At 38.0% G+C, this 15,665-nt stretch overlaps 1 protein-coding gene across 1 annotated transcript; it reads right to left on the bottom strand.

Annotated features, from left to right (window-relative positions):
- Positions 1 to 7,208: 7,208 nt before the first annotated feature.
- LOC139128582 (vascular endothelial growth factor receptor 2-like) lies at positions 7,209 to 15,665 on the bottom strand. The gene is made up of 9 exons (XM_070694332.1): positions 15,575 to 15,665; positions 14,679 to 14,953; positions 13,488 to 13,544; positions 12,950 to 13,006; positions 10,810 to 11,041; positions 9,690 to 9,800; positions 9,121 to 9,308; positions 8,060 to 8,177; positions 7,209 to 7,222 (listed from the first exon to the last, which is right to left on the bottom strand). Exons 1-9 carry the CDS (start codon positions 15,663 to 15,665, stop codon positions 7,209 to 7,211), a joined length of 1,143 nt encoding a protein of 380 aa, XP_070550433.1.

Genomic DNA, 15,665 nt, shown 5'->3' with positions numbered 1-15,665 from the left:
GTCCCCACTTGTTAAAGGGTATTTTGATAACAGGTCCTCAGAGAGGATAGAGTCCTCTTCATTAGGTTTGTGATAAAAATACTTTTGAATAAATTTGCTTGATACATGTCTGAGTTGTAGTTCAGGACATGAAAAAATCGTAATAAACTGGCCACATGGTGGCCATATTGGATCGAATTAAAAAAAAATCAATGTGCATATGTATGACACAGGTCAATGTCCTTGTACCAACTTTGATTAAAATCGGTTGAAATATGCCTGAGTTATGGCTTTGTACGGTACATGAAAAAATCATAACAAAATGGCTGCACAGCAGCCATATTGGATCGTATCACAAAACAAATTAACATGCATATGTATGACATTGGTCAATCTCCTTGTACCAACTTTGAATAAATTTGCTTGATACATGTCTGAGTTATGGTTCTGGACATGAAAAAACGTAATAAACTGGCCACACGGCGGCCATATTGGATTGTATCACAAAACAAGTCAATGTGCATATGTATGATATTGGTCGATGTCCTTGTACCAAGTTTGAATAAAATTGGTTGAGATATGCCTGAGTTATGCTCTGTACATGAAAAAATCATAACAAAATGACCGCACGGCGGCCATATTGGATCATATCACAAAACAAATTGATGTGCATAGCTATGACATTGGTCAATGTCCTTGTACCAACTTTGAATAAAATCTGTAGAAACATGCCTGAGTAATGGCTCTGTACATGAAAAAATCGTAATAAAATGGCCGCCTGGCGGCCATATTGGATCGTATCACAAAACAAATTGACGTGCATATGTATGACATAGGTCAATGTCCTTGTACCAACTTTGAATAAAATCGGTTGAGATATGCCTGAGTTATGGCTCTGTACATGAAAAAATCGTAACAAAATGGCCGCACGGCGGCCATATTGGATTGTATCACAAAAAGAATTGACGTGCATATCTATGATATTGGTCAATGTCCTTGTACCAGCTTTGAATGAAATCAGTTGCAACATGCCTGAATTATGGCTCTGTACATGAAAACTCATAATAAAATGGCCGCCTGGCAGCCATATTGGATCGTATCACAAAACAAATCAACGTGCATCTGTATGACATATGAAGTAATCCTTGTACCAAGTTTGAATGAAATGGCTTCAGGCATCTCTGAGATATCTGCGTGAACGGACGGACGCACAGACGCACGCACGCACGCACGCACGGATATGACCAAACCTATAAGTCCCCCGGACGGTGTACGTGGGGACTAAAAATCAATTAAGAGAATCTTACTATATATCCATGTTAAGAACTCGCAGTACTCATCATTGAATTCCTGGAACCCACAAAGACCTAAGATAAAACAAACTTGACTTGTATTCCAGCACGTGAATAATGAGTAAATGTATTATCATTATCGCATTTGACGTTTGCAAATTGAAATATTGCTTATCAATTGTATATGTCAGCGGTCACATGCAAACCAACAGGTTTGGGAGAGCAGACGTTAAACCTTGTCACGTTTTACGGAATATTGTAAGGCTATCAGCCAAGATTGACTTGCCACTGGAAATGCGAGGTGATGAGCGAGGTGTCAAAGTCAAAATCGACTTGTCAAAACGTCAGTGTCTTAAGGTCTATGACGTCTAAGGTGAAATGCAAATAAGTGCAGACTTTATAATAGGTCAGAGATCAAACAAAGACAGTCGCGTTTGACTCAAGTCATCTGCTCAATCAAAACTCTATTATCCCCATAGTGTTAACACCAGGATGGCGGCCCGTTTTGAATGTTTTTGCTTCGCTGACGACAAACTGCTCTCCCGGATAATAACATCATCCTCACACTACGATAAGTATGTGCAATTTTCTTTTTCTTTTTTCTTTTATCGGTAATATCATCCATTTTACGATAACTACTTTAGAACCAAAATGAAATGAAATCTTGTAGAAGACAATTTTTGTATTTACAAACCAAAATATTTCTGGGTCAAAAATGTTAAATACTCATTAACATAAAGGAATGGCATAATGTTTTTGGTATTGCACTGCAGTGCAAATACCGGTAGTATGCGCGCGCTTCGATGCAAGTAAACTGTGGTACATATGTAACAAGTCATTGACAATGACATAGTCCCCACTTGTAATAGGAGTATTAGTCTTGATGGGGCAGGGAAATGTAGTCATTAAGAAGTAACACTGGAGTGTATATGTTCAGATCTATCCACACATAGGTCTATGTCATTGCTCCCAATTTGAAACAGGAGGCATGCACAGTACAGTAAATTTCCCATAATTCATTGCGATTTGTATCCTCAGAGATTCCCCAGAGAAGTCTAACAGGTCTCCCATGTGTAAACAAATTCATAGACTAGTTGTAAAAATTCTGAAAACGTACTTTTAAGAACACCATTCTTCTCAATTCTCATTTTAAATGATTTGGAAAATTATGCAAGATTGAGAGAGGAGATAGCATTTTTGTAACATTTTCCACTGATTGTGTCTTCAGCCATACAGAATAATGTGATGGTAAGTAGGGAGACCAGTTGCACCTGGTTTTTTGAAACAAAAGGATATTGATTTTTTTCCAATGGAAATGACAAAAGAAATTTGCATTCTAAGTTTTCTCAGAGAATGACCCCTTCAGTGCGTCATAACTTGCTGCCTAAAAAGTATGGCATTTGTAGTACCTACAGAACATGACTTCCATGGTTGTTTAATGGTTATTTTGAAACTTTTGCTGAAATTTCTAAACGTACTTTTACGGATATTATTTAACATTATTCTGATGCTGAACATTAATGCTTACATGCAGAACTGAAAAAGTTTTTAGAAAAGTAACCTTCATGGATACAAATCAAAGAGAATTGTGGGTAATTTATTGTACTGTGGCATGTCTAAGTTATGATTCTAAATCGGGAAAAAAGATCAGACCTCTAGCTGTATTGGCCAGCCAAGAAATACATATGTGCATAATAGATGAGATACAAGATGTGACATCTTAAGGTCTAATATCCTATCAAAATGGTAGCGTATAGAACTTGTGGTTACTGAGTTATGCATATATATGTATAATCAAGGTCAAAGGTCATCAAGGTAACATGACATTTTGAAAAAAAAATGTATTGCTAATTAATCCCTATATGCCAAAATTCAGACCTCCAGCTCTATTGGCTTGCCCAGAATTAGATATGGGCATAGTTAACGAGGTAAAGCATGTGTTGTCATAAGGTCTCCCATCCTACTAAATATAAAGGACATAGCACTCGTGGTTACTTATTTATTGACATAATCGTGTATTTTAGGTAAAGGTTATCGAGGTCACACAACATTTTGTCAAAAAATTTCTATCCTATAGTCTATCCCTATATACCAAAAATCATACATCTAGCTCTACTGGCTAACTCAAAATTAGATATGCACATGATTAATGAGGTACAATATGTGGCGTCATAAGATGTCCATTCATACAAAATATGAAGGTGTAGCCCTTGTGGTTCCTGAGTTATTTACAAATATGTAAATTTGCGGGCAAAGGTCACCGAGGTCACATACCAAAAATCAGACCTCTAGCTCTATTGGCTCGCTCAAAATTAGATATGTGCATAATTAATGAGGTACAATATGTGGCGTCATAAGGTGTCCTATCATACCAAACATGAAGGGTGTAGCACTTGTGGTTACTGAGTTATGGACAAATATGTATATTTGAGGTCAAAAGGACATTGAGGTCCGTGATATTTTGTCAAAAAATTGAATTGATAATTTATCCCTATATACCAAAAATCAGACCTCCAGCACTATTGGCTCGCTCAAAATTAGATATACACATAATTAATGAGGAACAATATGTGGCGTTATAAGTGTCCCATCATACCAAATATGAAGGGTGTAGCACTTGTGGTTACTGAGTTATGGACAAATATGTATATTTGAGGTCAAAGGTCACAAGGTAACGTGACATTTTGTTAAAAATTGTATTGCTAAGTTATCCATATAGGCCTATACCAAAAATCAGACCTCCAGCTCTATTGGCTCGCTCAAAATTAGATATGTACATATTAATGAGGTACAATATGTGGCGTCATAGGGTGTCTCATCATACCATATATGAAAGGTTTGGCACTTGTGGTTACTGAGTTATGGACAAATATGTATATTCGAGGTCAAAGGTCATCAAGGTCACGTGACATTTTGTCAAAGTGTCTGAGATATCTGCGTGAGCGGATGGACTCACGGATGGACTCACGGACGGACATGACCCAATCGATAAGCCCCCTGGACTTTATCTGTGGGGACTAAAAACTGTGTCACTGCATCCGTTTTGCAATATGGATAAGATGAGAAACTAAATGTTTATTTTTCTTGGCCTTATACATGGGAGTCTATGGACTGCCTTATACATGGGAGTCTATGGAGATGAAAACTAAACAGTCCTCTAACACGGCCAAATTTGATCGCATTGTGAAGCAAATCGACGTGCATCTGTATGAGGTAGGGTACTATCCTTTTACCAATTTTGAACGAAATTGCTCCAGGCGTCTTTGTGATATCTGCGTGAACGGACGGACGGACGGACGCACGCACGCACGGACGTGACCAAACCTTTAAGTCTCCCCGGACGGTGTCCGTGGGGACTAATAAAGCACAGTTTTCACGTAAATTAATTTTCAACAATATAAATACTTGATGAAAAAACTCGAGCAGGGGGTTCATGAGTAGGTAATTGATATTATAAAAAAATGAAAACAAGGTACAACGTAAGCGGTAAAATGTTATTTGTTTTTCAAAATTGTGCCTCAAAGGTTTGGTTTATTCTTTCAGGATTTATTTATTTTATGAAATCGAACAAAATCAGCTAGCTTTGTCCAAGCCTATTTGTCAACAACCCGGTCACAGTATATACTATATTCACAGGTAGAGTCGCCAATGTGAAACGCTCCATTTTCAGATAGGCATACCTAAACTTCATGTCAAATGACTTCAAAGAACAGAGATGTAATTGTGAACGATGCTGTAAAACCGACGAATTTCCAGTACAGGATTTCAGTTGCTACTTTCAGTTGATTTTGCAAAGGTCTTTATCACTGTTGCTGATCTAGCAGGACTGTCTCTGTCGACTTCTTTACAGCGCGCTTTCGACGCCTTGCTTCTGTACCGTGCTTGTGAGTATTGAACAAACGTCGCCAGTGTGACAGGTTACAACCAACAGTGATATGCACGCCGAAACTGGAGATAAGTATTCCAGTTTTCGGTCTTGTAAATGTGAGCGCATCGTACAAGATAAGGAGTGGTCATATTGTTGCAGAGATTGTTATGTGTAATTTGTTGTGAGAAACCCGACAAGAAAAGAGTCATTTTAATAGCAATTTTATTCATATTGTAATGTTGAACTCAAGTCTAGATTATTTATCGGGGGACAATCTTCCGACTTCGGTGCACATCGTTTGCAGATATTGTACATGAATAATGATTTAATAAGCAAGGTGTAGTCAGGTCAGCATAGAATTGTGTATCTGACGTCAATAGATCATTGTCCTTCTATTAGCGTTTGATAATGACACACAGACATATTCATCTTTTTTACAGAAAGTGTGTTCTAGACATAGTTGTGAGATGACCGTGCGTCGGTTACCCTAAACAACTACAACTGCACAACCTCATCGCGCCACACTGAAACATTAAAAGGACGTGCTTACTACACTCTTGAAAGCAGTTTTGTATTACAAAAAAGTGGGTCTATGAATGTGCTAAATATATTGTCTGCCAGAAGTTCTCTCTCGTCATTGATGACGTCACATGAGTGATTAATTTTGAGAGATTATGTAAATTGCGTATGTATGTATGTATGTATGTATGTATGTATGTATGTATGTATGTGTGTGTGTGTGTGTGTGTGTGTGTGTGTGTATGTATGTATGTATGTATGTATGTATGTATGTATGTATGTATGTATGTATGTATGTATGTATGTATGTATGTACGTACGTACGTACACGTACGTACGTACGTACGTACGTACGTACGTACGTACGTACGTATGTATGTATGTATGTATGTATGTATGTATGTATGTATGTATGTATGTATGTATGTATGTATGTACGTGTGTACGTGTGTATGTATGTATGTATGTATGTATGTATGTATGTATGTATGTATGTATGTATGTATGTATGTATGTATGTATGTATGTATGTATGTATGTATGTATGTATGTATGTATGTATGTATGTACGTACGTACGTACGTATGTATGTATGTATGTATGTATGTATGTATGTATGTATGTATGTATGTATGTATGTATGTATGTGTGTATGTATGTATGTGTGTATGTATGTATGTATGTATGTACGTATGTATGTGTGTGTATGTATGTATGTGTGTATGTATGTATGTATGTACGTATGTATGTGTGTATGTATGTATGTGTGTATGTGTGTGTGTATACGTATTCTCTGTCTTTCGAATTTAATCTGAAGACCAGAAAGTAAACTTTCTACTTTCTCCTTAATCCCTCGTGCTTGCATTATTGGATGTGAATAGCTTGTTAGCACTGTATTGACAATTTTATATCCAAAAATATTTTATGTGAGATGAATCCATCATGCAGGTATGGTCTGTAAGAATATTGACTATGCAGTTTCTGATCTGACGTTCAAATGTCTGTCTTTGCATTGTCACGTACACACTGATCTCTGCCGAAGAAACTCAGCGTCCATCGGTTACCAATCGCACAGTGCCATCACTTTGTTTCATAACACTTTTCATTCGCTGCCTTCTTATAGTCTGGAGTGTCGGCACACGCCTTTTTGACGTCTATGAAAACCTGGAATGCAAGGAATGACAAAATGTTGTTGATACTTCCTCTGGTTTGTCATAGCTCCTACTACTGAGGGACAAAACCATGAACAGTTTTCCTATTTGCAAATTAATAAAAAAACAGTTGTTAAGTTGCTATCAAATTGTCGCATCAGAGTTAATGTACTAGAGACCAGTAACATCAACCAGTGATCTCCCTTACAGGATAAAACTGCCTTTACTCAAATCGGAAAGCCATAAAGAACGGGACGATTGTCGACACAAGTGAACCGCTCATATTTAGCAGTGAAAAAAAAACAAATAGTTACCTCGCTGCTTTTAGCCATGCCTTCAAGTTCAATGACGAGTTTGGAGAAGGACGGTCGCTCGGTTTGTTTTCCGACCAGCACCTCGTCATGACGGAGTACCTGTTGGTGGAGGTAAGGTCAATGTCATGATAATTTCAATGTCTGGTTATCGCTCTTTTGCTGATATGAGACCACATTTTCGAAATATGTATGTCCATGGCCATATGTGCAAAACACAATCTGTCTGCCTTATCAAAATACAGCAGGGTATTTACGTAGCAATGTGCCTGCATTTGACCGCAAAAAAACATAGGTTTCCAGTTCAGCAAAAGTGAGGAATTCCTCATGGAGTTTCCGAGTAACGTTCGTTTAAGAAAATATTAAATCAGTAAAAAAAAACATACAAACTGGTATTTCCGTGCACATTCACAGTTATTTAATGATTTTAATGCCAGTGATTTATCAACAAAATTTCAAATTGGCTTCTGTTTTTGTAGCTTTCACTGTGTGCACGAGAACTGCCACTTCCATTTAAGTGTTTATAACTTATCGTGGTGAATATTATATTCACATCGCAATAAACTATTGTCTGTTCATCAGCCCAACCAAGGCGTACAGTACATTAGATAGAGGTAGCTTTGTTTGCCATTACTTACAATTTAGCGTCACAATAGGCTGGTCTCTTCATTCGAAATCCCTTTGAAATGAACTCCCTTACTTTGGTCACGTTTTTGGCAGTTGGATACGGTGTCTTACCTTATTTAATCGTAAAAACAAAACAAAATATTTAAAGTTGATGGATAATTGAACATCAAAAGGAAAACAGCCGCGATACAAGAAGACGTATGACAACGTTTCCGTGTGCCCGTAGTCGCTAGCAGGATAACAGATTTGGAAGACCGGATAACGCCCGGCAAGTTGAAATGTTTGGTTGGTACTTTTGCGAGCTGCACTTACCTAACGTAGTGATCTCCCACAGTACGACACCAAAGGACCAGACGTCGCTCATTGTTGAATATTCCCCTGAACTGACCGTTTCTGGTGAAAACCAACGTATTGGCTGGCGGGTGTGATGCTAAGAACAAACAACAAACACAATTTAAGAATCTCCATGGTAATCAGTAAATTGTCATGCAATGTAGTTCAGCACTATGATGGTAAATTAACTACTTTAGTTTGTGTAACTTTTCTATGATGGTAAATTAAACTAAACTACTTTAGTTTTCTTAATAATAGGGTGGTAAAGGTTGCCTTTGCTTCCTAACATTCGCTATGATAGCATTGAACTCTGCATTTTATGGGCGGAGTTTCAGAAAGTACGCAGCAAAACAAATCTTTCAACGTCTTTCGTTTGATCGCAGTAGAGTAAAACAAAGAGTAGAGTAAAACAAAGGAAATATCACAGAATGTAATGTTACCTCTTTAACTCTGATCGCTTCAATTTCCACATCACCTCTGAGACCAATATTTGATAATTTACAAGTTCGCCGGTCTTTTGATAGAAGAACTGTTTTTGCAGCAAGTTCGCCGTGCACATACTATGTCAATGTCAAACGGGAAGGAATGTAAACTAAACATGCATGACGCATTTCACATAACTAGAAAATTCGACTCGAGACAAAACCAATTACAATGCAGGAGTCATAAATAGCCAATACCTCGTTGTTTTATTGCATAGTATGTTCTGTGCCGTGAACCTTTTCCTCAAGTAAGTGGCATTTACATAAGTGTCAATAAAAAACAAAGCAAACCCCCAAAAAATAAATAAAACAAAACAAACAAAAACCTAAGTGTAAATGCCCATAGGCCTTATCTATCAACACCTTATTTGACATTGGATGTGATGTTGCTGTTGTCGGTTATGGATAACACATTTGTTGTGATTTAAGGTTCAGCACAAATTGAATTCGTGCAAAGGTGCATCGGAGGAGGTATTTGGGAATGAATGCAATTACACTCTAATGAAAACAACGCTGATAGCAGTTTGCAAGAGATAGGCCACAGAATAGCGCCCTCACCGACTTGGAGGCTAGGTACTGCATTCCTGCGGCAATCTGCTTTCCCATAGAGACAAGATCCTTACTCTTGAGAACCCACTTCAGTCGAGCTGCGTTCGCGTAGTCGCTCGTCTTATCTCGTCGATAATCTCGAAGGTTCTTCAATAGATTCCCTTGACCCATGAACTCCATGATGACGTAAACGGGTTCTGGAATGACGTTTTTAACACACGAATTTTGAAATGTTATGAACACTCGGGTATTGGATAATCAAACTCAGAGCAAGGAAAGCGGACGTCATTGCACTCAGGGGAACGGCGATTACGACAAGGAAACTGCTCACTCACTGAGAGGGGTTAAAATCGTAACTCCTTTGTCGAAATTCTGCATTTAGTCCAAACCCTTTTTCTTTCTTTCTGTTTTTTGTTGTTGTTGTTTTTTTGTTTGTTTTTTTTTTGGGGGGGGGGTTGAGGTAAAACGGAATGAGTTGCATTCATGTACGTGACTTCGTTATCAACGGTCTCCTTACAGACTATTGATAGCAAATTTAAACCTAGCTTACAAAGAAAGTTCGCCGTAAACCAACTTACCTTTCTCAGTACAGCAACCGAGGAGGAGCACTATATTTCTGTGTGGTTCAATACCCTGTAGTATGTTCAATTCTACCGTCAGTCTCCGTTTATCATCATCAGAAGCACTGTCTATAAAGATACAGAAGGGGCAATTCAGATGTCTATAACTGAGGGCGCTAACGCCCTGCACGTAGAATGCCAATGTAAGAGCAAAGTTTAGTCTGGTCCCCTGACCCATTTCTACCTCTGGCTACGCTGCAAACGAAAATAGGGTCAGTTATGGGCTATTGTAAGCATGGCTGCCATTGGTTTACAGTACGAACGCAGTGACTGAGTTGAATTCATTTCCAACTTAAAGTTATCTTTGAATTTAGATTTTGTATGCCAATGGAGAAATTTTACCTCCATTGTTATCAGAACCAAGCATCCTATGTCGACATTGAATTAAAAACGTAAAAATCACTTATTTTTGTTACTTCAATACATGAAAAAGGAGTGACAGTATGTTACGTCTGAGACAAAAATCATAGACGATAATCGTCATTTCAAAACTAAATGCCATCATGCAAGTACAAAGTCGAAGACTTAAAAGTGAAGCCGTTCAAATAAATTCAACGATCGATGTTTCATCGTGTAATTTCCAAGCTTACCATTATACAGATGTGCTGATCACATGATCTTGTCAGGCGACTGTGTCATTAATAGCCAGCCATGGTAGCCTGGGCTTAGCCCGTACCTGACTCTATTTTCGGGAGCAGCGCAGCCAGCGGTAGAAATGGCCAGTGGACCAGACTAGGCAACATTATCTTGTCTGTAATACGGTTGCAAGCCTTGGTAAGTGGATGCTTACATTTCTTTACATTAATCATGGGTGACTAGTTAGATAGATAGATAGATAGATAGATAGATAGATAGATAGATAGATAGATAGATAGATAGATAGATAGATAGATAGATAGATAGATAGATAGATAGATAGGAAGGATTTATGGTGATTCATTAATCAATTTGCTATTCATGGAAACACATGCCGAGAGACTGGAATAAGGCTGGCAAATATAGAAGACCAGAAAAAAAAAAAACAGATCGCCTCAGATAGACAACAAAATGATCCTAAATTATATTGGGAATGTCTTACCTTTTACAGACTTCACAGCTACCACTGTCTTGCCGCTTTTGCCAGCAATTTCAGTCGCCGTGGCCCGGTTTATCTGCCCGTACGACCCAGTGCCAATGAGTTCATGCACTTTGATATGCTGGCGTGGAAAATCGTTGGAGCGTGCGCCGAGTTTCATGTAGATGTCAGCTGTATCCGTAGCAGGCTGGCGAAGAGATGTGTACTGCGATTCTAAAGACGTGTAATTGCTTTCCTGAGGATGTGACGATACAAGACAGACTATCAGTATCATCGGCATTATTTCTGAAATACTGTCCTTCGCTATGTATATAGATAGCAAAATAGTATATTCTATCAGTTTCGATTTTCCATATGCTTGGGAGGGGGGGGGCTTTCAGTTATTACGAGGATCACAGGCGAGGGGAAATCAAGTACATGTTAAGATTAATGTGACCCCCTCTTTTCTTTAAAGCCTGCCCCTACGCAACCTCGAAATATTACATTTCCTGTACACGCATGTACTTTCAGTGATCCCTCTCTAGTCAAGTTCAATTGATTACATATTTGAAATTAAACGCATAGCAGCTAACGTAATGCGTGTGCGTATAGCCTTTATTAGTTCCACCTTAGGGTGTATGCGAATGAATCTAACTAGTGTCAACTGTGTAATTGATAATGGGCACATTCATGTATTTCACCAACTTCATGTATTGTATATTCGTTGGGTAAGCTATTGCAATTCTCTTTAAGTGATTATTGTGGAAAGTTTTTTTCTTTGAAATTTTGTATAAACCACAGTAAAAATTTGTATCAATTACATGGTTAGCAACAGTCAGATGTGACCCTCCCCCAAGGACAGGTTTGTAAATATGAAGCTCGAAGCTTGAAGCTCATAATGATTGTGCGTTCCCTTGGGTCAAGTTTCAGCGATAATCATGAATAGCCAGGGAGTCGATGGCACAAACTGTAGAGAAGGTTAACGCTTTGGTTTCTGTATATATAGTGCTGGGATATAATTAGCTGGCATCAATTGGATCATTTCGATGAAGTGATAGGTTTCGAGCGGCACAGGAGAATTGCCGCACATGGTGATCTAAAATGGGTTTTGTTGCCATGATGAAAAAGGTACACCCATGCAACCCCGAAAGAAAACTATATATCTACATTAAAAATTACACTGAATAGTCACCGCCCCTTTTAAAGCTATTTAAGGTGAATTACGTCAAAATTAAGTTGTGGTGTCATTTTCTTGAAACTTTGCACAAATATTCTTGGAAGTTGTGCAAGTTCAAAAATAAAATAAAAATGGGGGTCACCACGCTCGTTTCCATGGAAATGGACGTTAAAATTGCGTCGTTAGAAATAAATTAAAATGATATAATTCACTTAAACTAAAGAAAACAATTATAAAAAGCTTAGCAAATGAGTTAATTTTAATAAATACCAAGACTTAAGATCCATATCTATCGAATGTATAGTTTTCATGATGTTTTTACAGAATTTTTAACATAAGTATCGATTACAAAATGACGATATCGAAATTATATCACTACATAATTTTCGAACTTTCTTCCTGTCGTTTTGAATGGTGTCATTTTGACCAAACTTGGTGAATAAAATCCTGACATAATACCATTTAGTTTACACTTTTAATAAAAGGGTGTCACCACGCTACTTTTTACAATATCCCCAGGTGAATGAGTAATATGCGCCATGTAAATGGCAGAGAAATGTTAATTTTTCGCTCATATTGAATAAAAACCAGCTTCCTAGGGGGTCAAAATATGACAAGGTTATAGATCACATGTATTTCTAAGAGACTGGGTCAAAAAATTAGGTAAAAGCGCAATTACAACAATGACAGGTGATGTTAAATACATGCGCTACAAAGTAACCCATTTGCGACAGGCTGGAGTTAAATCTGCGCAGAAACGTTCTAAAGCGTGTGCGCGTCCGAATTCGTCGGCCTTTACCTTAAACACATTCACCATGTGTTGTCTTATAAAACAATGAATTGAAGACTGTTGCCGTAAGTTTTGTTCGAAAATTGTTCCATTTTACATCTGCTTATCACTGATGGTAGAATGAAAAACACTGTTCAATACGTCGATGTTCAAGTTTGCAGATTTTTAGATTATCGATCAATATATTTTGATCTGACCTTCTCTGACTCAGTAAACTCCAAATCCTGATAATGGCCTTTGTCTTCGTCGTTGTCCTGGTGGCGATAATATAATGTCACAGCTTTAAACATAGACATCAATTTTTGGGCTACCTTTCTGAAAATGGAATTCTAGTACATGTTTGACTAAAGTGAAGTAATGTTTGTTACCTTAATAATAGTATGATTTTCAATATATATAGAAGCGTAGTTTTATGGACATATATTACGACGACGGTGTCCTTTCTAAATGTATGCAATCCTCGGACTCTTCGTAAAAGCGCAACAAGAGCTTAGCCAATGATTAATTAATAAACTTCCATTGTTCATTCTCTCAGTAAGAGTGATACGTTTAATATATTTAAAAACAGTTTGAACAAATTTGAACAATTGTTTTTGAAAATTTTACAGAAAATCACATACTCAGCGAAAAAGTAAGCTTGTTCATTCTCCTCTCTCTCCTCTCTCTCTCTCTCTCTCTCTCTCTCTCTCTCTCTCTCTCTCTCTCAGACTCTCTCACACACAAACAAAGACCTACCTTTCCAATATGTTTTAATTCTGATCCTAAAGAGGTCCCTTGTTCTTCGGTTTGTTCCTACATAACAAACAAAAACAGAGTTGAATAATTCATCTGATTAATACTGTAAATATAATAATTGCGACCTCAAGCTAATGTTTGCGTACGTAGACACATATCCGTGGCTTGCTTGACCTTTGACCCGCATAGCGACGCACGCTACCCCACCGACAGATAGCTGCGTTTCCACAGCTAATACACGGGTAGGATAGATACTACAATAGATGACTGGACCAACGGATCAATGAACACAAGTGTTAGCTCGGAGATAGAGAAATTGAAGGGGGGACAGATATAGAGACACCAGAGAGAGAGAGAGAGAGAGAGAGAGAGAGAGAGAGAGAGAGAGAGAGAGAGAGAGAGATTTCCAAAATCAAATTTGAACTTCTTTGCTATCGTAAGAAGTACACCTAAAGGTATATGAAAATGCAGTTGAGTCTCCCTTACCGGTGAATACTTTCTTCGTCTGTACCAGTAATATCCGAGAGCAAGAGCAACGCCGATAACGATAAGCAGGCCAAAAACGATCCCAGTAATTCCTGACGAATTTCAATGATTATAGAAAGGCGAAAAGTAATAATATTTTCAGAATCTCGTACTGTGATGTTTACAATAAATCGTACATTAAAACCTTAGTGCTATCGAAGACGGAATGTAAAGTGAAATATTCACTATTGGAAGAAACAGTAGTTTTAAAATAACGGAACAACATATTCTTAAGGTACAGTAATGTCAGATAGACAACAAATATACGTGCATAGTCTGTGAGACATTTTCCATTGAAAGATGATATTTTTTACTCTATAAACCCTTGGTTGGTACATTAGCTCTTTATCATAATTCTGGATTTTTTGGGGAATATGGTTCGACGACTTTTGAAGTAGGTCGAATAAATTGCTTTGGCAGTAGCACGGAGGAGTGTTGGTTCTCTCGATCAGTGAACAGGTCATAATGCTTCAATCGTTTTAGCGATGCGAGTTATCAAACGTTATACAGATACTGTATCTCGTATTTTCGGAAATGAAAGAACGCAGTATACCTGATTGATTATATACTTACGATGAAGGGGCAAAAATATCACGATAGATCTGAAAACAACGGTAGACATTTAATGATATGCATACCTCCAGCAGAAACCCCTCTTCTCCCTACCAATTTAATTTTGCACTGATCTTCAGACACGTAGTTTGTAGCAGTACTGACGTAGTCTCCGTAGTCTTCTTTGGTGACGAGAGCCACGATCAACTTACTCGTTGTCTCAGTCCCTTCTATCGTCTCCTCCGAGCCGGTAGTGATTTGTTGACCGTCTTTCTGCCATACGAAGGTTGGCGACGGACTTGCGGACATCACGCAGACAAGCGTTGCGTTCACACCGATGTCTGCCTCGACCTCGTCGCTGAAATGCGATCGCTGAACGGTGGGTTCGACTGAAAATAATAAACGGTAAAATGTAACCTTATCACTGTCGGACAAGAGCTGGGTATGATAATAGATATGGTGGAAGTTACATGACTGCGTTTTATGTTGTGAAGAGGCGAAATTAGCTTTTTTCGCCATTTTGCTCCGTCTATAAACCATATCTTGGAAAGGCCTAGCTTTCAGTTTGTCATTACAGCCGTAGACGTTATTGGTGATTATCAGATAAAATATCGAGCAAGAATCCATTGAGCAACAATAGCTTGTAAGTAACCATTGACATAATCGAAATTCTCCTACAAAAACGTTTTTGTGACTCTCCGTTTTGGATTAATATTTCCTTTTAGTTTTGTGGTTTAATTAATAGGCGGGAGACTTAATATTTCGCCGTCCCTTTGAGGACAAAATATGAAATAATGATAGACTATCATTCACAAGAATTATCCATAGACCCTCGTGTTTTTTCTCGAGAGTCTATGGATTACCCAATTCAAAGTTCATCAAAAACTAATATTAATCATTTAGAAATGTATCTGTTTAAGCTGCTGATGCTAATTTTGGCATCTGATTTTACCTGAGCATATGTTCACAGTACACGGCCGCAATGACCGTGTTTTCGATTTATTACTTACAGTGTACCTCTAGGTAGGTGGTGCTTTTACCAACACCTTGGGTGTTGTCATAGAAGGTGTTTGTCGCCTCGCAGGTGTAGTTTCCGGCCAT

This window comes from Ptychodera flava, unplaced genomic scaffold, assembly GCF_041260155.1.
Source record: "Ptychodera flava strain L36383 unplaced genomic scaffold, AS_Pfla_20210202 Scaffold_60__1_contigs__length_796720_pilon, whole genome shotgun sequence".
In the NCBI taxonomy this organism is placed as follows: domain Eukaryota; kingdom Metazoa; phylum Hemichordata; class Enteropneusta; family Ptychoderidae; genus Ptychodera; species Ptychodera flava.
This window is presented reverse-complemented; position numbering and strand designations above follow the sequence as displayed.